General features: G+C 38.4%; 1 protein-coding gene across 2 annotated transcripts in view; it reads right to left on the bottom strand.

Moving 5' to 3' along the window:
• The window catches only part of INTU (inturned planar cell polarity protein), a 144,164-nt gene extending 126,395 nt beyond the window's left edge, over window positions 1–17,769 (bottom strand). For both annotated transcript variants that reach the window (XM_030924308.1, XM_010375043.2), the window contains exon 1: window positions 17,522–17,769. In XM_030924308.1, coding sequence (XP_030780168.1) covers window positions 17,522–17,667 — 146 coding nt within the window. In that variant the 5' untranslated portion in view covers window positions 17,668–17,769. The remainder of the gene's footprint in view (window positions 1–17,521) is intronic.
• Window positions 17,770–24,517: the final 6,748 nt, after the last annotated feature.

Below are 24,517 nucleotides of genomic sequence, written 5' to 3'. Positions count from 1 at the left end.
ATAACAGTATTAACCTTAAATGCAAATGGGCTAAATGCTCCAATTAAAAGACACAGACTGGCAAACTGGATAAAGAGTCAAGACCCATCAGTTTGCAGTATTCAGGAAACCCATCTCACGTGCAGAGACACACATAGGCTCAAAATAAAGGGATGGAAGAAGATCTACCAAGCAAATGGAAAACAAAAAAAGGCAGGGTTGCAATCCTAGTCTCTGATAAAACAGACTTTAAACCATCAAAGATCAAAAGAGACAAAGAAGGCCATTACATAATGGTAAAGGGATCAATTCAACAAGAAGAGCTAACTATCCTAAATATATATGCAGCCAATACAGGAGAACCCAGATTCATAAAGCAAGACCTTAGAGACCTACAAAGAGACTTAGACTTCCACACAATAATAATGGGAGACTTTAACACCTCACTGTCAACATTAGACAGATGAGTGAGACAGAAAATTAACAAGGATATCCAGGAATTGAACTCAGCTCTGCACCAAGCGGACCTAATAAACATCTACAGAACTCTCCACCCCAAATCAACAGAATATACATTCTTCTCAGCACCACATCACACTTATTCCAAAACTGACACATAGTTGGAAGTAAAGCACTCCTCAGCAAATGTAAAAGACAAGAAATTTTAACCAACTGTCTCTCAGACCACAGTGCAATCAAACTAGAACTCAGGACTAAGAAATTCACTCAAAACCGCTCAACTACATGGAAACTGAACAACCTGCTCCTGAATGACTACTGGGTGCATAACGAAATGAAGGCAGAAACAAAGATGTTCTTTGAAACCAACGAGAACAAAGACACAACATACCATACATACCAGAATCTCTGGGACACATTTAAAGCAGTGTGTAGAGGGTAATTTATAGCACTAAATGCCCACAAGAGAAAGCAGGAAAGATCTAAAACTGACACCCTAACATCACAATTAAAAGAACTAGAGAAGCAAGAGCAAACACATTCAAAAGCTAGCAGAAAGCAAGAAACAACTAAGATCAGAGCAGAACTGAAGGAGATAGAGACACAAAAAACCCTTCAAAAAATCAATGAATCCAGGAGCTGGTTTTTTGAAAAGATCAACAAAATTGATAGATGGCTAGCAGACTAATAAAGAAGAAAAGGGAGAAGAATCAAATAGATGCAATAAAAAATGATAAAGGGGATCTCACCACCGATCCCACAGAAATACAAGCTACCAGCAGAGAATACTATAAACACCTCTACACAAATAAACTAGAAAATCTAGAAGAAATGGATAAATTCCCTGACATATACACCCTCCCAATACTAATCCAGGAAGACGTTGAATCTCTGACTAGACCAATAACAGGCTCTGAAATTGAGGCAATAATTGAGAGACTACCAACCAAAAAAAGTCCAGGACCAGACAGATTCATAGCCGAATTCTACCAGAGGTACAAGGAGGAGCTGGTACCATTCCTTCTGAAACTATTCCAATCAATAGAAAAAGAGGGAATCCTCCCTGACTCATTTTATGAGGCCAACATCATCCTGATACCAAGGCCTGGCAGAGATACAACAAAAAAAGAGAATTTTAGACCAATATCCCTGATGAACATTGATGCAAAAATCCTCAGTAAAATACTGGCAAACCGAATCCAGCAACATGTCAAAAAGCTTATCCACCATGATCAAGTGGGCTTCATCCCTGTGATGCAAGGCTGGTTCAACATATGCAAATCAATAAACATAATCCAGCATATAAACAGAACCAAAGACAAAAACCACATGATTATCTCAATAGACGCAGAAAAGGCCTTTGACAAAATTCAACAGCCCTTCATGCTAAAAGCTCTCAAAAAATTAGGTATTGATGGGATGTATCTCAAAATAATAAGAGCTATTTATGACAAACCCACAGCCAATATCATACTGAATGAGCAAAAACTGGAAGCATTCCCTTTGAAAACTAGCACAAGACAGGGAGGCCCTCTCTCACCACTCCTATTCAACATAGTGTTGGAAATTCTGGCTAGGGCAATCAGGCAGGAGAAAAAAAGAAAGGGTATTCAATTAGGAAAAGAGGAAGTCAAATTTTCCCTGCTTGCAGATGACATGATTGTATATCTAGAAAACCCCATAGTCTCAACCCAAAATCTCCTTAAGCTGATAAGCAACTTTAGCAAAGTCTCACGATACAAAATCAATGTGCAAGAATCACAAGCATTCTTATACACCAATAACAGACAAACAGAGAGCCAAATCATGAGTGAACTCCCATTCACAATTTCTTCAAAGAGAATAAAATACCTAGGAATCCAACTTATGAGGGATGTGAAGGACCTCTTCATGGAGAACTACAAACCACTGCTCAACGAAATAAAAGAGGATACAAACAAATGGAAGAATATTCCATGCTCATGGATAGGAGGAATCAATATCGTGAAAATGGTCGTACTGCCCAAGGTTATTTATAGATTCAATGCCATACCCATGAAGCTACCAATGACTTTCTCCACAGTATTGGAAAAAACTACTTTAAAGTTCATATGGAACCAAAAAAGAGCCCGCATTGCCAAGTCAATCCTAAGCAAAAAGAACAAAGCTTGAGGCATCACGCTACCTGACTTCAAACTATACTACAAGGCTACAGTAACCAAAACAGCATGGTACTGGTACCAAAACAGAGATATAGACCAATGGAACAGAACAGAGCTCTCAGAAATAATACCACACATCTGCCACTATCTGATCTTTGACAAACCTGACAAAAACAAGAAATGGGGAAAGGATTCCCTATTTAACAAATTGTGCTGGGAAAACTGGCTAGCCCATATGTAGGAAGCTGAAACTGGTTCCCTTCCTTACACGTGATACAAAAATTAACTGAAGATGGATTAAAGACTTAAATGTTAGACCTAAAACCATAAAAACCCTAGAAGAAAACCTCGGCAATACCATTCAGGACATAGGCATGGGCAAGGACTTCATGTCTAAAACACCAAAAGCAATGGCAACAAAAGCCAAAATTGACAAATGGGATCTAATTAAACTAAAGAGCTTCTGCACAGCAAAAGAAACTAGCATCAGAGTGAACAGGCAACCTACAGATTGGGAGAAAATTTTTGCAATCTACTCATCAGACAAAGGGCTAATATCCAGAATCCACAAAGAACTGAAACAAATTTACAAGAAAAAAACAAACAACCCCATTGACAAGTAGGCGAAGAATATGAACAGACACTTCTCAAAAGAAGACATTTATGCAGCCAACAGACACATGAAACAATGCTCATCACCACTTGCCATCAGAGAAATGAAAATCAAAACTACAATGAGATACCATCTCACACCAGTTAGAATGGCAATCATTAAAAAGTCAGGAAACAACAGGTGTTGGAGAGGATGTGGAGAAATAGGAACTTTTACAATGCTGGTGGGACTGTAAACTAGTTCAACCATTGTGGAAGACAGTGTGGCGATTCCTAAGGGATCTAGAACTAGAAATACCATTTGACCCAGCCATCCCATTACTGGGTATATACCCAAAGGATTATAAATCATGCTGCTGTAAAGATACATGCACACTTATGTTTATTGCAGCACTACTCACAATAGCAAAGACTTGGAACCCATCCAAATGTCCAACAATGATAGAGTGGATTAAGAAAATGTGGCACATATACACCATGGAATACTATGCAGCCATAAAAAATTATGAGTTCATGTCCTTTGTAGGGACATGGGTGAAGCTGCAAACCATCATTCTCAGCAAACTATCGCAAGGACAAAAAACTAAACACCGCATGTTCTCACTCATAGATGGGAATTGAAGAATGAGAACACTTGGACACAGTAAGGGCAATGTCACACACTGGGGCCTGTTGTGGGGTGGGGGAGGGGGAAGGGATAGCATTAGGAGATATACCTAACATAAATAACAAGTTAATGGGTGCAGCACACCAACATGGCACATGTATACGTATGTAACAAACCTGCATGTTGTGCACACATACCCTAGAACGTAAAGTATAATAAAAAAAAAGGTAATAAAATAAAAAATAAAAAATTAAAATAAAGGTAATAAAATAAAAAATAAAAATAAAGGTAAAATAAATTAAAAAAAGAAAATAGATTATAGCTACCTCACAGGACTGTTGTCAATAGAAAATACAATAATGTTGTTCCTGGCATGGTTGAGTTCCAAATAAATATTAGTTCCCTTCGTCTTGCTTTTACTAGATATAACTCTTGTGTTTCTGTATTTTTCTAACTGGCATTAAATGAAGGTGTCTCTAATGATCTCAGTTTGTCAGGTTTCAGGGTGGGTGAGAGTGACACAAGAAGTAAAGTTAGGCACTGCCTTTAAAGACCCTGCAGTTCAATATTCCTGGAAGGTTCTTTATTCCTACTCCAGAGGATTAGTACCTAGTTAGATAAGCATCAGGAGATTGGTCAACGGGTACAGAGTTACAGTTGGATAGGAGAAATGAGTTCTGGTGTTCTATTGCATAGCAGGGAGACTATATTTAACAATATTATAGTGTATATTTCAAAATTACTAGAACAGAGGATTTTTGAATGTTCTCATCACAAAGAAATGATAAACATATGAGGTGATAAATGTCAAATGCCTTGATTTAATCACTACACAATGTATACACGTATTGAAACATCACATTGTATTCCAGAAATATGTATAATTACGTGTCAATTTTTTAAAAAGAGGATAAATGATTAGTGTATTAAGAAATTTTAATAGAATTCTAATGACTGTTGTCCCAAACTAGTTGTTCTAGCCCTGTTAGAAGAAAGGGGATGTGTTAACAACAACAACAACAAAAATAACAACACAAAAACCTAACCTTCCATTACAACTTCCCCAAATCAAAGAAATTAATACATATAGATAATCCCCACTCCAGGAGATGAAGTTTAATCCCTCCTCCCCTTGAGTATAGACTTAGTGACTATACTCTTCTGGACAACAGAGTATGGAAAGAGAAAGATAGTAACTTTCCAGGGAAGAGCCCTGGCAGACACTACCTTACATAACCAAGTGATCAAGGTTATGATAAACAGGAAAGGACTAAGAAATTGTTACAGACCGTAGGAGACGAAGCAGACAATACGTATTCTGGATTGAATCCTGGAATAGAAAAAGAACATTAACGGAAGAGTGGTGAAAGCCAAATAAAGTTTGGAGTTTAGTTAATAGAAATGACCAATGTTCTTGTCTTGTTTTGACAAATGTATAACAGTTGTGTAAGATGTTAACATCAGGGGAAACTGGGTGAAGGATTTATGGGAAGTCTGTACTATCTTTGGAACTCTTGTGTAAATCTAAACTTACTCAAAAATAAAAAGAAAATTAATGAAAGGAATTAAATCTAACAGCTTTAATTCAGATATTTGTAGCACATGGGTCGTATTTCAGCACTAATATAAACACTCCTTCAAAATTTTCTAAGACCCTATGGTACAAGCTGCAGAATTACTATGTAAATGTTTTTCAATTTTCTTTCAGTGAGTCTTATTTTGTTTATTCCGCTTTGCTTTAAGCAGAATAACTGCATGTTTATAGCCTGCCTGCAACGTTTTACGGCACTTTAATTGGTACTCAAGTCCCTAAATGATGTGGTAAACAGTAGAGCCATTCTTCCTAAAGAAAGACTTGCTAATTTGCAAATAAGTAAGTTCACTAACATAAGCTGTAACATAGATATATTAAAGAAAATGAACCTCAGATAATGCTAATAATTTTCTCATTCCTGACGTATTCAAAAATATCTAGGTCAACACTAAATCTTTTAATACCTCTCTAATAGTTATTTGAATCTCTCAGGTCTTTATTTGCATTAATGCCAGCATTTTTCATCATTTGCAATGGTACGGCAATTTCCTTAACTACCACACAAAAAGTTACAAAACAGCCAGCCCTACTTGCACATTTCCTTAGTTAAGGAAAATAATATTCCAAATCTGTTACATTACACTTGTTTTTTTTCTTTTTTTCTTAGTGGGCAAAGCACAATGCACTTTACCAAAGTGGTCAACACATATAGTTATGTGGTGCTAATAGGTATAACAGGACAATTCTAGGAACAGAGAAAAACCACACGCAATAAAAACACTGTAACAAATTAATATGGATTCTATCTGGCACTTGTTCAGTAAGCACTTGCTTGCCTATGCTTTTCTGTGTTTTCTTTTCTGTGCTCTACCAACGATATCTAATTTTCACTCTTGATGGTCTTATCATCATCTTCTAAAGGAACACCATGAATTTCAATCGTTAAAACGTATGCTGGATGATATAGCAGCTTAGGGGTAGGGAGTCTCAGATGAGCTGAAGCTCTTCTTGCCAGTCAACATTAGAAAAACTGTTAAGCATGTCAAAGAAGGCAAAGGGATCAGTCAATAAATGCGTAACTGTTCATTCACTGTAGTTAATACATTTCTACATCAGGAACACATCTAATAGTGACCTCATTCCCCAGGTCACATTTCCTACCACCTGCCGCTCAGCTAAATGGGGCATTCCTAGGCATCACTAAGTTAGTGATACAATCTAACCCTGGCAGAACAAAAGTCATACAGCAACAAAACATTTTGTGATAGAACTTTACTGTACTTTTAAAGATGTCAGATGGGACAGAGAGCTAATCAAATGGCTGAAATGGAAGTGCCAACACTCAGGAATAAGGACTGTTATAGGACTAGAGTACCGGATGGAGAGATAGTCTAAGACAGACCAGAAAAGATTCTAGGAGAAGGTACCACTTAAGTCGGACCCTGAATGATTTTGACAAGTAGAGATAGGAAGAAAGGGTATTTCAAACAGAGAGAACAAAGTACATACAGGGTAGGTGTGAAAGCAAGTGGTCAGTTTGAGAATGAGTGGATAATCATTTTCAATAATTAACAGGGAGATCAATAAAAATGAGATAGGAAAGACTTGGGACAGATCTAAAATTTAGAAATCATCCTAAGGAATCTAGAATTTATTTGGAAGGCCACCAAACTTTTGAGTAGAGTAGAAAAATGATTTAGAACTGTGTTTTAGAAAGCAAACTGGCAGTGATATGGAAGAAAGACCAGAAACAGGATAAATCAGAGGCATGCAGATTAGTTAGGAGGCAGTTCCACTGGTGCATGGGAAACAGGGAAGAGGCAAGAGGTAAGAGGCAAGCCTTTTAAGTAAGGCAGTGCCTGTGAGAATGGAGAAGAGAGAAAACCAGAGAAGGAAGTCAACAGTACTAGAGACATCAGATCTGAAGACAAGAGTAAGGAGATAATGATGTCAGTAAATGAGATGGGTAGCCTAGAGGAGAAATGGAAGACAATGAATTCTCTTCACACACTAAGCTGAAGTAGAGATAACAGCAGGGTATTACCATTTTTCATCATAAACCTAGTTATATACCATGTGTCTTTTTAATCTATATTAAATTAAAAGTAAAAAGGAGTCAGTGTTCAGAGCAGAAGAAAAAGTAGAAAATGCTATCCTAAATTGGATGTTAATAGTATGGCATCATGAGTCTACACGAAATATTTTGATTCTTCACAAGTAGTATGTTCCCATGTTAAAAATTTAAGAAAGAGAGAAATTTCAGCATTTCTACACATCATTGAGTTGGGGATATGATGTAACTCTGGCAGAACAAAAATCATAGACCAGCAAAGTATTTTGTGTTAGGGCTTTGCTGTACAGAATAGTTTTTTTATTATTATTATACTTTAAGTTCTAGGGTACATGATAGATTTTTTTTTTTTTTTTTTTGAGATGGTGTCTCACTTTGTCCCCAGGCTGCAGTGCAATGGTGCAATCTTGGCTCACTGCAACCTCCGCCTTCTGGGTTCAAGTGATTCTCTTGCCTCAGCCTCTCAAGTAGCCGGAATTACAGGCGGACACCACCACGCCTGGCTAACTTTTTGTATTTTTAGTAGAGACGGGGTTTCACCATATTGGCCAGGCTAGTCTTGAACTTGTGACCTCAGGTGATCCGCCCTCCTCAGCCTCCCAAAGTGCTGTGATTACAGGTGTGAGTCCAGCTCAGAATAGGTCTTTAGTGTACAATGGTGATAGGGCTTCGCTGTACAAAAAAAAGAACTTTTTTTTCTTCAGACAAAATTTTGCTGTCACCCAGGCTGGGGTGCAATGGTGTGATTGCAGCTCACTGCAACCTCGAACTCCTGAGCTTAAGTGATCCTCCCTCCTCAGCCTCCCAAGTTGCAGGACTACAGGCATGTACCATCATGCCTGGCTAATTTTTTTATTTTTTATTTTAGAGATGGGTATCTCACTATGTTTCCGAGGCTGGTTTCTGACTCCTGGTGTCAAGCAATGCTCCTGCTTTGGCCTCCAAAAAGCAGGATTACAAGTATGAACCACCATACCTGGCCGAGAGATGAATTATTAACGGGGCAACAACATGGATGAATCTCAAAGTAATTATGCTGAGTAAAACAAAGCAGACAAAAAAGAACATTCATAGTGTACAATTCCATCTTTATAAAACTTCAGAAACTACAAACTCCTATAGAGTGACAAAAAGTAGATAAATGGTTATCAGGAGAGGCATAAATGGACGTAAGTAGGTACATGGGGAGACTCTTAGGCGAGATGGATATGTTCATTTTCTTGATAGATGTACACATGTCAAAACATCAAATTGTACATTTAAAATATGTGCAGTTTTTTTGTATATTAGTTATCCTTCAATGACGCTATTTTTAAAGTCCCAGAAAAAAATGTAAAGGACATACCTCGCTTCTCCAGTCAGTCCTCGTGTTTTAGGTAGAAGTTCCTTAGCTTTAACAACTAATATCTCATTTAAAATTATTCCTGTTTCTCTCCATCAGTCAGTTTTAAAACTGACGTAACAACAACAAAAAATTCACTTTGAAAAATTAAAAATCCAAGTCATAATACTGACAAACTCTATGTAACACGAACTACGCATATTAGCTGGTAACTTGGCATTGTTGCAAGTGAATGCGTGATTTCTGTTATCTTAATACTAAAACTAGCAAATGGCTCCCTCAACCCAACCAACCCACCAGTATTATCTCTGAAGCCTCCCAGGGTACATGCCCATGTGCCAACTTAAGACATACTGCAGGGGGCGGAGCAAGATGGCCGAATAGGAACAACTCCAGTCTCCAACTCCCAGCGCGAGCGACACAGAAGACCGGTGATTTCTGCATTTTCAACTGAGGTACTGGGGTCATCTCACTAGGGAGTGCCGGACAATCGGTGCTGGTCAGCTGCTGCAGCCTGACCAGCGAGAGCTGAAGCAGGGCGAGGCATCGCCTCACCTGGAAGCGCAAGGGGGAAGGGGATCCGTTTTCCTAGCCAGGGGAACTGAGACACACAACACCTGGAAAATCGGGTAACTCCCACCCCAATACTGCGCTGTAAGCATACAAGCATTCCAGGAGAATATATCCCACACCTGGCCGGGAGGGTCCCACGCCCACGAAGCCTCCCTCACTGCTAACACAGCAGTCTGCCGCGATCTATCCGCAAGGCAGCAGCGAGGCTGGGGGAGGGGCGCCCGCCATTGCTGAGGCTTAAGTAGGTAAACAAAGCCGCTGGGAAGCTCGAACTGGGTGGAGCTCACAGCAGCTCAAGGAAGCCTGCCTGTCTCTGTAGTCTCCACCTCTGGGGACAGCGCACAGCTGAAGACCAACAGGGGAAGTAGCGGGAGCCGGTGCAGACGCGAACGACTCTGTCTGACAGCTTTGGGGAGAGCCGCGGATCTCCCAACGCGGAGGTTGAGATCTGAGAACGGACAGACTGCCTGCTCAGGTGTGTCCCTGACCCCTGAGTAGCCTAGCTGGGAGAAATCCCCCACTAGGGGCAGTCTGACACCCCACACCTCACAGGGTGGAGTACACCCCTGAGAGGACACTTCCAAAGGAAGAATCAGACAGGTACACTCGCTGTTCAGCAATATTCTATCTTCGGCAACCTCTGCTGCTGATACCCAGGCAAACAGGGTCTGGAGTGGACCTCAAGCAATCTCCAACAGACCAACAGAGAGTCCTTCTGACTGTCAGAAGGAAAACTATCAAACAGGAAGGACACCTATACCAAAACCCCATCAGTTCGTCACCACCATCAAAGACCAGAGACAGATAAAACCACAAAGATGGGGAAGAAGCAGGGCAGAAAAGCTGGAAATTCAAAAAATAAGAGCGCATCTCCCCCTGCAAAGGAGCGCAGCCCATCACCAGCAACGGATCAAAACTGGTCAGAGAATGACTTGGACGAGAGGAGAGAAGAAGGCTTCAGTCCATCAAACTTATCAGAGCTAAAGGAGGAATTACGTACCCAGCGCAAAGAAACTAAAAATCTTGAAAAAAGAGTGGAAGAATTGACAGCTAGACTCATTAATGCAGAGAAGATCATAAACGAAATGACAGAGATGAAAACCATGACACGAGAAATACGTGACAAATGCACAAGCTTCAGTAACCGACTCGATCAACTGGAAGAAAGAGTATCAGCGATTGAAGATCAAATGAATGAAATGAAGCGAGAAGAGAAACCAAAAGAAAAAAGAAGAAAAAGAAATGAGCAAAGCCTGCAAGAAGTATGGGATTACGTAAAAAGACCAAATCTACGTCTGATTGGGGTGCCTGAAAGTGAGGGGGAAAATGGAACCAAGTTGGAAAACACTCTTCAGGATATCATCCAGGAGAACTTCCCCAACCTAGTAGGGCAGGCCAACATTCAAATTCAGGAAATACAGAGAACGCCACAAAGATACTCCTCCAGAAGAGCAACTCCAAGACACATAATTGCCAGATTCACCAAAGTTGAAATGAAGGAAAAAATCTTAAGGGCAGCCAGAGAGAAAGGTCGGGTCACCCACAAAGGGAAACCCATCAGACTAACAGCAGATCTCTCGGCAGAAACTCTACAAGCCAGAAGAGAGTGGGGGCCAATATTCAACGTTCTTAAAGAAAAGAATTTTAAACCCAGAATTTCATATCCAGCCAAACTAAGTTTCATAAGTGAAGGAGAAATAAAATCCTTTACAGATAAGCAAATGCTTAGAGATTTTGTCACCACCAGGCCTGCCTTACAAGAGACCCTGAAGGAAGCCCTAAACATGGAAAGGAACAACCGGTACCAGCCATCGCAAAAACTTGGCAAAATGTAAAGACCATCGAGGCTAGGAAGAAACTGCATCAACTAACGAGCAAAATAACCAGTTAATATCATAATGGCAGGATCAAGTTCACACATAACAATATTAACCTTAAATGTTAATGGACTAAATGCTCCAATTAAAAGACACAGACTGGCAAACTGGATAAAGAGTCAAGACCCATCAGTCTGCTGTATTCAGGAGACCCATCTCACATGCAGAGACATACATAGGCTCAAAATAAAGGGATGGAGGAAGATCTACCAAGCAAATGGAGAACAAAAAAAAGCAGGGGTTGCAATCCTAGTCTCTGATAAAACAGACTTTAAACCATCAAAGATCAAAAGAGACAAAGAAGGCCATTACATAATGGTAAAGGGATCAATTCAACAGGAAGAGCTCACTCTCCTAAATATATATGCACCCAATACAGGAGCACCCAGATTCATAAAGCAAGTCCTTAGAGACTTACAAAGAGACTTAGACTCCCATACAATAATAATGGGGGACTTCAACACTCCGCTGTCAACATTAGACAGATCAACGAGACAGAAAGTTAACAAGGATATCCAGGAATTGAACTCATCTCTGCACCAAGCGGACCTAATAGACATCTATAGAACTCTCCACCCCAAATCAACAGAATATACATTCTTCTCAGCACCACATCGCACTTATTCCAAAATTGACCACATAATTGGAAGTAAAGTACTCCTCAGCAAATGTAAAAGAACAGAAATTATAACAAACTGTCTCTCAGACCACAGTGCAATCAAACTAGAACTCAGGACTAAGAAACTCAATCAAAACCGCTCAACTACATGGAAACTGAACAACCTGCTCCTGAATGACTACTGGGTACATAACGAAATGAAAGCGGAAATAAAGATGTTCTTTGAAACCAATGAGAACAAAGATACAACATACCAGAATCTCTGGGACACATTTAAAGCAGTGTGTAGAGGGAAATTTATAGCACTAAATGCCCACAAGAGAAAGCAGGAAAGATCTAAAATTGACACTCTAACATCACAATTAAAAGAACTAGAGAGGCAAGAGCAATCACATTCAAAAGCTAGCAGAAGGCAAGAAATAACTAAGATCAGAGCAGAACTGAAGGAGATAGAGACACAAAAAACCCTCCAAAAAATCAATGAATCCAGGAGTTGGTTTTTTGAAAAGATCAACAAAATTGACAGACCGCTAGCAAGGCTAATAAAGAAAAAAAGAGAGAGGAATCAAATAGATGCAATAAAAAATGATAAAGGGGATATCACCACTGACCCCACAGAAATACAAACTACCATCAGAGAATACTATAAACGCCTCTACGCAAATCAACTAGAAAATCTAGAAGAAATGGATAATTTCCTGGACACTTACACTCTCCCAAGGCTAAACCAGGAAGAAGTTGAATCCCTGAATAGACCAATAGCAGGCTCTGAAATTGAGGCAACAATTAATAGCCTACCCACCAAAAAAAGTCCAGGACCAGATGGATTCACAGCTGAATTCTACCAGAGGTACAAGGAGGAGCTGGTACCATTCCTTCTGAAACTATTCCAATCAATAGAAAAAGAGGGAATCCTCCCTAACTCATTTTATGAGGCCAACATCATCCTGATACCAAAGCCTGGCAGAGACACAACAAAAAAAGAGAATTTTAGACCAATATCCCTGATGAACATTGATGCAAAAATCCTCAATAAAATACTGGCAAACCGGATTCAGCAGCACATCAAAAAGCTTATCCACCATGATCAAGTGGGCTTCATCCCTGGGATGCAAGGCTGGTTCAACATTCGCAAATCAATAAACGTAATCCAGCATATAAACAGAACCAAAGACAAGAACCACATGATTGTCTCAATAGATGCAGAAAAGGCTTTTGACAAAATTCAACAGCCCTTCATGCTAAAAACGCTCAATAAATTCGGTATTGATGGAACGTACCTCAAAATAATAAGAGCTATTTATGACAAACCCACAGCTAATATCATACTGAATGGGCAAAAACTGGAAAAATTCCCTTTGAAAACTGGCACAAGACAGGGATGCCCTCTCTCACCACTCCTATTCAACATAGTGTTGGAAGTTCTGGCTAGGGCAATCAGGCAAGAGAAAGAAATCAAGGGTATCCAGTTAGGAAAAGAAGAAGTCAAATTGTCCCTGTTTGCAGATGACATGATTGTATATTTAGAAAACCCCATCGTCTCAGCCCAAAATCTCCTTAAGCTGATAAGCAACTTCAGCAAAGTCTCAGGATACAAAATTAATGTGCAAAAATCACAAGCATTCTTATACACCAGCAACAGACAAGCAGAGAGCCAAATCAGGAATGAACTTCCATTCACAATTGCTTCAAAGAGAATCAAATACCTAGGAATCCAACTTACAAGGGATGTAAAGGACCTCTTCAAGGAGAACTACAAACCACTGCTCAGTGAAATCAAAGAGGACACAAACAAATGGAAGAACATACCATGCTCATGGATAGGAAGAATCAATATCGTGAAAATGGCCATACTCCCCAAGGTTATTTATAGATTCAATGCCATCCCCATCAAGCTACCAATGACTTTCTTCACAGAATTGGAAAACACTGCTTTAAAGTTCATATGGAACCAAAAAAGAGCCCGCATTGCCAAGACAATCCTAAGTCAAAAGGACAAAGCTGGAGGCGTCACGCTACCTGACTTCAAACTATACTACAAGGCTACAGTAACCAAAACAGCATGGTACTGGTACCAAAACAGAGATATAGACCAATGGAACAGAACAGAGTCCTCAGAAATAATACCGCACATCTACAGCCATCTGATCTTTGACAAACCTGAGAGAAACAAGAAATGGGGAAAGGATTCCCTATTTAATAAATGGTGCTGGGAAAATTGGCTAGCCATAAGTAGAAAGCTGAAACTGGATCCTTTCCTTACCCCTTATACGAAGATTAATTCAAGATGGATTAGAGACTTAAATGTTAGACCTAATACCATAAAAACCCTAGAAGAAAATCTAGGTAGTACCATTCAGGACATAGGCATGGGCAAGGACTTCATGTCTAAAACACCAAAAGCAACGGCAGCAAAAGCCAAAATTGACAAATGGGATCTCATTAAACTAAAGAGCTTTTGCACAGCAAAAGAAACTACCATCAGAGTGAACAGGCAACCTACAGAATGGGAGAAAATTTTTGCAACCTACTCATCTGACAAAGGGCTAATATCCAGAATCTACAAAGAACTCAAACAAATATACGAGAAAAAAACAAACAACCCCATCAAAAAGTGGGGAAAGGATATGAACAGACATTTCTCAAAAGAAGATATTCATACAGCCAACAGACACATGAAAAAATGCTCATCATCACTGGCCATCAGAGAAATGCAAATCAAAACCACAATGAGATACCATCTCACACCAGTTAGAATGGCAATCATTAAGAAGTCAGGAAACAACAGGTGTTGGAGAGGATGTGGAGAAATAGGAACACTTTTACACTGTTGGTGGGATTGTAAACTAGTTCAACCATTATGGAAAACAGTATGGCAATTCCTCAAGGATCTAGAACTAGATGTACCATATGACCCAGCCATCCCACTACTGGGTATATACCCAAAGGATTATAAATTAGTCTACTACAAAGACACATGTACACGTATGTTTATTGCGGCACTATTCACAATAGCAAAGACTTGGAATCAACCCAAATGTCCATCTGTGACAGACTGGATTAAGAAAATGTGGCACATATACACCATGGAATACTATGCAGCCATAAAAAAGGATGAGTTTGCGTCCTTTGTAGGGACATGGATGCAGCTGGAAACCATCATTCTTAGCAAACTATCACAAGAAGAGAAAACCAAACACCGCATGTTCTCACTCATAGGTGGGAACTGAACAATGAGATCACTTGGACTCGGGAAGGGGAACATCACACACTGGGGTCTATCATGGGGAGGGGGGAGGGGGGAGGAGGGAGGGATTGCATTGGGGAGTTATACATGATATAAATGATGAATTGATGGGTGCTGACGAGTTGATGGGTGCAGCACACCAACATGGCATAAGTATACATATGTAACAAACCTGCACGTTATGCACATGTACCCTAGAACTTAAAGTATAATAAAAAAAAAAAAAAAAAAAAAAAAAAAAAAAAAAAAAAAAAAAAAAAAAGAAGATGATTCTATAGTCAAAAATATTGTTAGGGGAATATGAACTTCCAGTGGTTTTATAAATTGCCATATTGAAGAAACCCAAAACAGAATAAACGAGTCAAATTAAAAAAAAAAAAAAAAAAAAAAAAAAAAAAAAAAAAAAAAAAAAAAAAAAGACATACTGCAGCAATATAAACTCTTCTTTAACACACCTAAAACAAACCTATTAAAAGGACTCTACCAGAATTTACCGTAATGTAATTTTATCTCAAAGATGATAAACTTTTAAATTCCATATTGACAATCACAGAACATGCAGGTAATTAAAACCTTGAAAATTTAGGATACTTTATGTGAATCAATATGCAGTATCACTTCCTTAGTAAGCTTCATGTAGTCCATGAAATACAATAGGAAATTCATGTCTTTGCTTTAATGAGAAAGACTAAGGTTGGCATTCCTGAACCTTTGATTAAAGAGTAGTTCTGTACAAGTTGGGAAGGCCACTGCTTATAATGATGACTGCAGCTTAGGGAAGTAAACATCTACGATAAGGCAAGAACAGAACATAAGCCTTTCTGGCAAGTTCAGCAAATTAACCTTCATGTCCTACAAATCAAGAAAGGACAGACTTAAAATTTGAAACTTGGTAGGACTTGAAACACAGACCAGCAAAACATCTCATGGTAGGGATTTGCTATACTTTTATTATTAGGAGGATAAAGACACTAGAACATTTGGCATGGTTATTGAAATGTGAAAAGCTTAATGATCATTTTTAACACAAATATAACACATATATATGTATTTTGAATCATGAAATACTTTCAAGTGACAAGTTCTCCTATCACAAGGTCCACAGATTGGTCGTTTCCTAGGAAACAAAGTTCACTATTTTAATCCCATCGAAGTCATGGTGGCCCATTAGGCATCAGGCATCTTGAATTCTCACACTGACAACACTCAGCTGTGCAACCATACATGAATTACAGATTCTCTCTGGGCTAAAAGTATGTGACTGTAAAATGTGGAGAAACCAAGAGTTTGAGTCTTACACTGTCTATGGCTTCACATACCAAGACCAAATAAGGTTCTATGTAATTCATGTTTCCTTCCAGCAGTCTTGTGTAATAATCATGAATTTTAAAATTATTTTTTAAATGCCTACAGCATATTACAAAAAATATGGTATTTAAAAATTTGTTTAAGTCTTCAAGAACATATTAAGCAGGTTTCTTCACCATACTTTTAAAGACAATGATAAAAATCTTTTACATACTGATAGGTAAAAACGATTGCCAAATAACTGTTGCTCCTACATACACATAAATTATTTGTAACTGTTGTTCCTAAATACACATAAAATGTCATCCTAAAACTAACCAGGTATGGTTGTCCATTACTGCGGTAGTTGACATTTTGGCACCAAAACTTTTTCACGATTAGTCAGTCATTCACTTCAAGCTACTGCTAACTGACTTTTCTAAAGTTCTTCATCCATAGTGGCAAGGGATAGATTTTTCTTAAAAATGAAGTAGCACTGAGTACTGTGAAACAAAATAACCTTTTCATGGCATTATTAAGAAAGTGAAAACCTTTAGGTATCTCTATTTTTAAAAATTAAATTATGACGTAAAATGGAAAACAAGAAAACCATGGAGATGCATAGGAAAATACAGCAGAAATATCCAGAAGTGCTGAGAGGTTGTCCTTGGTGGTGAGACTATGGGTGGGCATTCCTTCTGTTATATAGCTATTCATTTCCATAACAGAAAACATCTACATAAACTTAACAACTGCCTTATAAAACGTGTAGGGTGTCTCTCCACTCCAAATACTAAAGATATTATGCCACAAAGACCCCACCAAAGAAGCAAGAAGACACTGCGATCGGAACGAAGAGTTTTTTGAACACTGTTACAGATATATCGTCCTATGGCCTACACAGAGCCCATGATCAGAAAGAGGCGATTCTCCTCATCTAAGAATCATTAAAAAAAAAAAAAAAAAAAAAAAAACCTACAGTAGCAAAAAATGGCATCGTCATTTCTGCTCACACCACCATACAATGGAACGTTGTGCAATTAAATCCCACTTATTATAGAACCCCAAATACTCGATTCCAACCACGCCAACACCCTTGCAGTCCCCCCAGCCCACGTGTATATTCTCTGGATTGAAGGGATGGGCTTAATTGTCCCTCTTTGAAAACCTTACTCATAATCGCTACTCGCTGAGGAATATGAACCCGAGTCGGTGACCCGATCTTTAAAATCACAGTTCTCATCTTCTTCTTGTGAAGAGGGGTTCCCAGGGAGCTCGTCTGAGCTCGGACGCGAATCGCACGAAACCACAGAGGCCATCGTCAGGAATGCAACAGCTACGAGTGAAGTAATTCAAATCTCGCAGCTACAGCTTGCTGAGGCCGCCATGTTGCCTCTGCACGGAAGGGGCAGAGGCCACGTGACCACCAATTCTTAGCTGCAATTGGTGGCAGCTCGGGTTGCCAGGGAGACGGAGAAGCTTCCCAGAAGAAACAAGGAGGACAGAAAGCAGCAGCCAATGAGCTGAAACTTCGAGGAGGGTTTCTCAGTTGGAAGGATAGAAATAGCCAAAGTTTCACCGCTTACGCCCCCCGGACCGCTCTTCCTTAGAGCAGCATAACTCGGTAAAACAGGCGGAGATCCACTGGGTTTTTCCCCTTTTTCTTCCAGTGCTGGATATCCAGTATGGTCTTTGTCCTTCTAATGCCTAACAGCTGTCGGTCAGCCTGGATTTCCTTCGAGGGAAAGGAAACCGCACTTTACCTTTCCTTAGGGCCTCATCCGTGCAAGTAATGGACACTTTTAAGCAACGCGATCTAGATGTTAATATGAACACGCTCCATAGTTTTATGGGTTTCATATTGTTTCGCAATTGCAAACATTATCCCAAGTGGGTATTGTAGAGTGCCACAAATGAGTGGCAATCCTGTGGAATCAACTTCATGTTCATTTTCTAACTCAAAATTTTATAATCTAATTAAGTGTTCTCATTACTAAAGTTGGAAGTGTAAACAGGTAAAATCTACCTGTCATTTATGAATACCTACATCAAGTATTTTTTAAGTACAAAAATAACAGCTAGCACTGACTGAGAGTCAGCCTTGGCTCTGGTTACTTTTTTCATATACAATGCTGAGCATTCACATACTATGAAGCAAATATTTTCTCTATATTAAAATAAGGAAACTAAGCTTTAGAGAAGTTACGCATCTTACTAATGATTACATGGCTAGCAGTCAACAAAGCCAACCAAGGAATGAACTTAAGTCAATAACCATTACATGAAATTTCCTCCCTCAGAACCCAGTAATTCAACTATTAGAGATCTACTCTGAGAAAGAATACAAATTTATAAAATTTGTAAAAGTGAAAAGCTGAAAGCAATCTTAAAATGTCAAATAATGGGGAAAAAGTTAAATATATATAAATATGATCATCATGATTTTAACTAGAATGTGTTCAAAGAGTAAAGCATGAAGGAAATGTTCATGTTGCAGCATGTAGAATGTAGAAAAAGGATATAATGTTATTTTATGGTCTCAAAGGCTGGGTGCCGGGGATTCTGTAATGGGCAATTATAACACAGTGATAAGTATTACAATAAATACAAGGTTCTAACGGAATACCCAGGAAAAACCAAAATAGTATACGTGGGGCCATGACAAATTTCTTAGAGGAAGTATTAATTTATATTGTTATCATGGCATGGTTCCAACAGAGAAAGAGTAATGGGAGATGAGTCATCACATGGCTGGTAGGGGTATATGCATGGAGAACTCAAAAGAACCTGGATTGTAGCTGTTGCAGGGGCAGAAAAACTCTACCTCCATCTTCTTAGGGTCCCAGCTGGGCCTGAGAATTAAACTTACCTAAAATAGATTAACAAAAGAAAAGCAACTGGAACTTGTTATACAGATTTTGAGGCCCTGCTCCACATCAACAGGATCAGAATCTCCAAGGGTGGGGGCTGGAAATCTCTATTTTAAACAAGTGCCCCCAGTGATTCAGCAAACTTGGGGAACTGCCCTAAATTTTCCCTCAGTTCTGTGCTTCATACACACAGGCCAACTGGCCATTCCCTGAATAGGCCGGAACCCACTCCCACCTTGCAAATTTAAGCCTGGCAGAGAGACCTCTCTCCCTGCTCTAGAATCCAAGTTTTACATGGCAGGGGAGCCCTCATAAAGAAACGAAGACCCAAAGAAGCAGTTAGAGTCAGTTAACTTATATACTGGATCGGACAAAGAACAGGTAGCTGTGCAGAAGCAACTAAATTAAACTGGGAAGTTTAAAAGATAAGTTATTTTAACAAGGTCTGTACAGAATTCTCTTGGTTTCACTTCTATGCCCTTGAGAATAAGAATGCTACATTTTTCTAGTATGGGGGGGTGTCTTTCACATGGGAGCTTTATCTGCTACTTTCAAGAAACAGTACAAAGGGACTTGCTGTTTTTCAAGTGCACTAAACTTAAATGGCAGGATAGTATAGTTTACCTCCCTCACAGCCAAATGAGTTGCAATATGCAGCTTATACTTTTAAGCTGAAATTTAGTTGTATTTACATTAACTATGTACATTATATGTACAAATATACATTAAACTATGTATATTTGAATTTCCTAGGTTTTATGATTTTATTTAATTTCTAAATGTTCTTTTTATAGTGTTATAACAGCTATTAAATTTTGTAATTTATTTGTATTAATTCATAAAATGGTTTTCATCTTATATGGGAGCTATAAAGCAGTTTATACCTCATTTATTTAAAATTATAATTAAAAAACTTAAGTCATCCCTGGAAATCCACAAGAGTTTTTTCCTTAAAAGTGGTCTGTATGTTAGTAAAGTTGAAGAACGGGAGGAGGAATTTGGAAAGGGGTAATGGGCAAAAGGAGTGTCAGAGGCATTTGAACCACAGCGACTCCATCTTGAATAGGGGCTGGGTAAAATAAGGCTGAGACCTACTGGGCTGCATACCCAGGAGGTTAGGCATTCTTAGTCACAGGATAAGATAGGAGGTCGGCACAAGATACAGGTCACAAAGACCTTGCTGATAAAACAGGATGCGGTAAAGAAGCTGGCCAAAACTTACCAAAACCAAGATGGCTACAAAAGTGACCTCTGGTCATCCTCACTGCTCACTATATGCCAATCATAATTAGCATACAGTGAACAGTGGGGATAATGAGCATTAGTTGCTAAAACACCCCCAGCAGCACCATGACAGTTTACAAATGCCATGGCAATGTCAGGAAGTTACCTTATATATTCTAAAAAAGGGAAGAACACTCAGTTCTGGGTATTGCCCACCCCTTTCCCGAAAACTCATGAATAATCCACCCCTTGTCTAGCATATAATCAAGAAATAACATACAAGTATACTCAGTCAAACAGCCCATGCCCCTGCTCTGCCTATGGAGTTGCCCTTTTTTTCCTTTACTTTCTTAATAAACTTGCGTTAAATTTATTCTGTGAACTTGCCCTGAATTCTTCCTTGGGTAAGGTCCAAGAACTCGCTCTCTCTTGGGGTCTGGATTGGGACCCCTTTCTGGTAACAAGAGGTCCTTGAGGTGGTAGGAGGGGATAGCATACAAGGCACAGAAGGAGAGATATGACCTCCCTGGACACCTCTTCCATAAAACTAGAGGGAAGAGCCAAAGAAGGGTGCTGGTGTGGATGGTGACTTGCCAGTTTCAGGCAGGAAGCTGAGGCAGTCTCCATGTGACAGTGTTTATTGTCTGGTAAGTAGGCTGCAACCTTGCCAGCTGAAAGTGATGGAGGAAGTAATGGGGTCAGAAGTTTGAAGAAAGTGGAGACAGGAAGGAAGGGAAACAAATATTGCCATTAGCATTGAGATCCAACAAAAAATGTATCACTTTTAAAATCAGAGAAACAATATTATTTTAAAAAGCTGGAGTCACTATACTCATTATTTTGAGTTTCATGGTAAAATATACATGCTTACTTTCACCATAATCTTAAACATTAGATATGATTTAAGATTCCATTTCAAAATAAAAAGTGCTTTAGGTACCTCTTTAATAAGTTAACCTTTCTTGTTTTAAAAGCAATTTATTGGAAGTAAAAAATAAAATAAGAAATTAAAAAAGGACATTTACAAATTTTAGCAAAATATCACATTTTCTTCCTACAAATTTTTCATTCATCTTTTTTTTTTTGTAAGCATCTAATAGTTTCATACCCTGCCTCATAAACCTTGCATGGTACCTCCTTAAATAGAGAACAAAGTTCAAACTGGGTAGCTTCTTTTAAAATTTTTTCTCCAATTCTACAAACATTTGAACACCAATTCAGAATTAAATGCTTTATTCCATGTTACATCTTAAGTTAATCAAGCTCATCAACTTGCCTATTCAAAAGAATCAACTGGAGCTTGTTATACAGATTTTGAGGCCCTGCTCCACATCAACAGGATCAGAATCTCCAGGGGAGGGGCCTGGAAATCTCTATTTTAAACAAGTGCCCCCAGTGATTCAGCAAACTTGGGAAACTGCCCTAAACTTTCCCTCAGTTCTGTGCTTCATGCATATGGGCCCATTGGTCATTCCCTGAATAGGCCGAGACCCACTTCCACCTCCTGAATTTGAGCCTGGCCGACAGACCTCTCTCCCTGTTGTAGAATCCATCAACCACATAACCTTGAGCAAATGATCTCCACAAGCTTCACTTTCCTTATCTGTAAGTTCAAATAACGGTACTTACTTCACAGGACTGTTTGGAATCTAATGAGTTAATGCATGTAAAATACCTAGCACATAAAGCGTCAATAAAACAGCTATTTTATCTCATTTACTCACACAGTTCTCTTACTGTGGAATGATACTTACCCAAAATTCATTTGTTGAAATACTACATCTTTCTTCAAGATCCAATTCAAATAGCACCTTTTCCCAAAAGCCCTCCCAGACACATCTCCTACCTCATCAAGAATTCCTTTCTCTACTCTTTCCTCATAATCTATCCCATAAAATTAGGTTATAACTAATATCAGTCTGTCTTATATCTAAATTAAATAGTAATACCTCTATCATTGCCACCAAATGACAATCTCCTGGAGAACCTGACTGGGTCTCTCTTTTTTTTTTTTTTTCTCTTCAGTCTTTCACCTGTCACAAGGTTGAACTGGAGCAAAAAATGCCACATGAAAGTATACCTGCTAGGACGTTAGCTATATCCCTGAGTTATGTTAACTCCCTTGTCTAATTTACTTCCATGTGTTAGTTAAATGGATAAAAGTGAGCAACAACAAAATTTACCACCTTGCTTGATCTTTCATCAAAGAAGAAATAATAGCAATCATTTTTATCCTTATTTTAATTTTCAGGTGGTAGTATCAATTAGACATATTTCTAAATTTACATATCATATTTCTACTAACCTTACTAACATTTAATAAGCTTAGATATTTTCGAAAGGATGAAGAAAGGAAAGGAATAGGATGCCATTTTCAGGGCCTTTTATAAGAATATTCTGTCTGTTTCATAATTAGCAATTGCAAGAAGATTTAAGAAATTTAGACCGGGGTATATTTTCATTTTCCCTTTTCCACTACAAAATGACCAGCCATCTTCTGAAGCCCAAATATGTTTAATTTAATGCATATGAGACATGACATCCTTATTTCCATAGATTACCATCTCGATTAGGCAAACAATACAATTCTAACATAAAATACACCAGATAAGGACATAATTAAATATTTAGTATCGTTAGCAGGTTCAGGAGCTATTTCTCTAGTAGTAATAGAAGCTAGCAATGAGAAGTAAATGAAAATAGGGCCACATGAGGTCATATTCATTAAAAAAACTTAAACTACAAGGTAAAAATTATGTAAGAGTTTGTTAGAAATGAATATTGCCTTAATTGTGCCTAAAAGAAATAATTATACTTTATGAACTATGTGGTAATAATGACAGCCATAATTGTTTCAAAAATATGAATAAATAACTTGGTAGACCAATGAAATAGCATTTTAGAAAGTAAGGCTTTATTATGTAGAAGATTTCAAATTTCAGAGTTTATATATCAAAATAACATTTCAGCAATCCTAAATGTACAGAATTGCATTATGGTCTAAAATTCTAATTTCCCTCTATAAAAGTTGAATTACTTGTTAAAATGCATGGAACTTACCTGCAATAAGATCACATATTCCACATTTAAATAGTAATGGAATACAGATGAGAATCCAGAAGCACAAGCGAGACTAAAATAGATGGCACAAAGCTCAAGCCCAAAACTCAATTCATTTACTCCTATTTCTTTTCATTTTATATCTTCATTTACAAATTATAACAAATCTGGCAAGCTGTTCTACCACTATAGATAAACAGCTGCCAATCAGAAGGAAAGAAGACTCCCTTAAAACAGCAATGCAACAACCCTGGATATTGTTGATGGCTGACAAACTGCTGATGAAGAGGAAAGTAGAAAACAAAAGGCAGACATGAGAATCACCAAAAAACCATAGTTTATAAATGACTGCCAAATGCCCTAAGTAGGACCTAAAAAAAAAAAAAAAAATTCACAGCATTAGTGAATCCTACAATAATTTGACATCAACTGGAAAAAATACTTGATAATCTGTAAGTGCCATGCATTCTGCAGTCAGGGGATCCAAGTTCTCATCCTGATTTTGGCACCAGTAACCAAGTGGAAGTAGATGAGGTCAGTTTCCTCATCTGAAGACAGCAATAATAATCTCTGCCTACTATATAGGGTTGCTGAAAATCAAATGAGATAACCCTTGAACTCTAACGCCTTATACCTTAAGAAACAGAGCAGTGTGTACTTTATACTATATTTTCAAAAGCTTTTGGTTTTTTAATTATTCATTTTAGTTTTTATTTTTAGAACTTAAAAAGATATTACATAATCTTTTACTAACAGGAATATTACTTAATTGGGCACACCCCCTGAGAATTCTGGATAGTTGCAGTATTTTGAATTTGCATATTTTCGCCTTTGGTAAGAGTATGAAATTTGGGTCGTTGAAAATTTTGAGAATCACCTCTAATTCACTCTCTCCACTGGCTTAGGGGTCAAAAAACCAGCACACTAGCCCGGACCAGCACCATTCATTAGCTATTAGGCCTTGGGCAAAGTCACTTGGCTGAATCTTCTCAGAATCTTTAGGAATAGCTATCCT

Source organism: Rhinopithecus roxellana, chromosome 2 (genome assembly GCF_007565055.1).
Source record: "Rhinopithecus roxellana isolate Shanxi Qingling chromosome 2, ASM756505v1, whole genome shotgun sequence".
In the NCBI taxonomy this organism is placed as follows: domain Eukaryota; kingdom Metazoa; phylum Chordata; class Mammalia; order Primates; family Cercopithecidae; genus Rhinopithecus; species Rhinopithecus roxellana.
The sequence above is the reverse complement of the archived record's forward strand: the minus strand, read 5'-3'. Positions and strand labels throughout refer to the sequence as shown.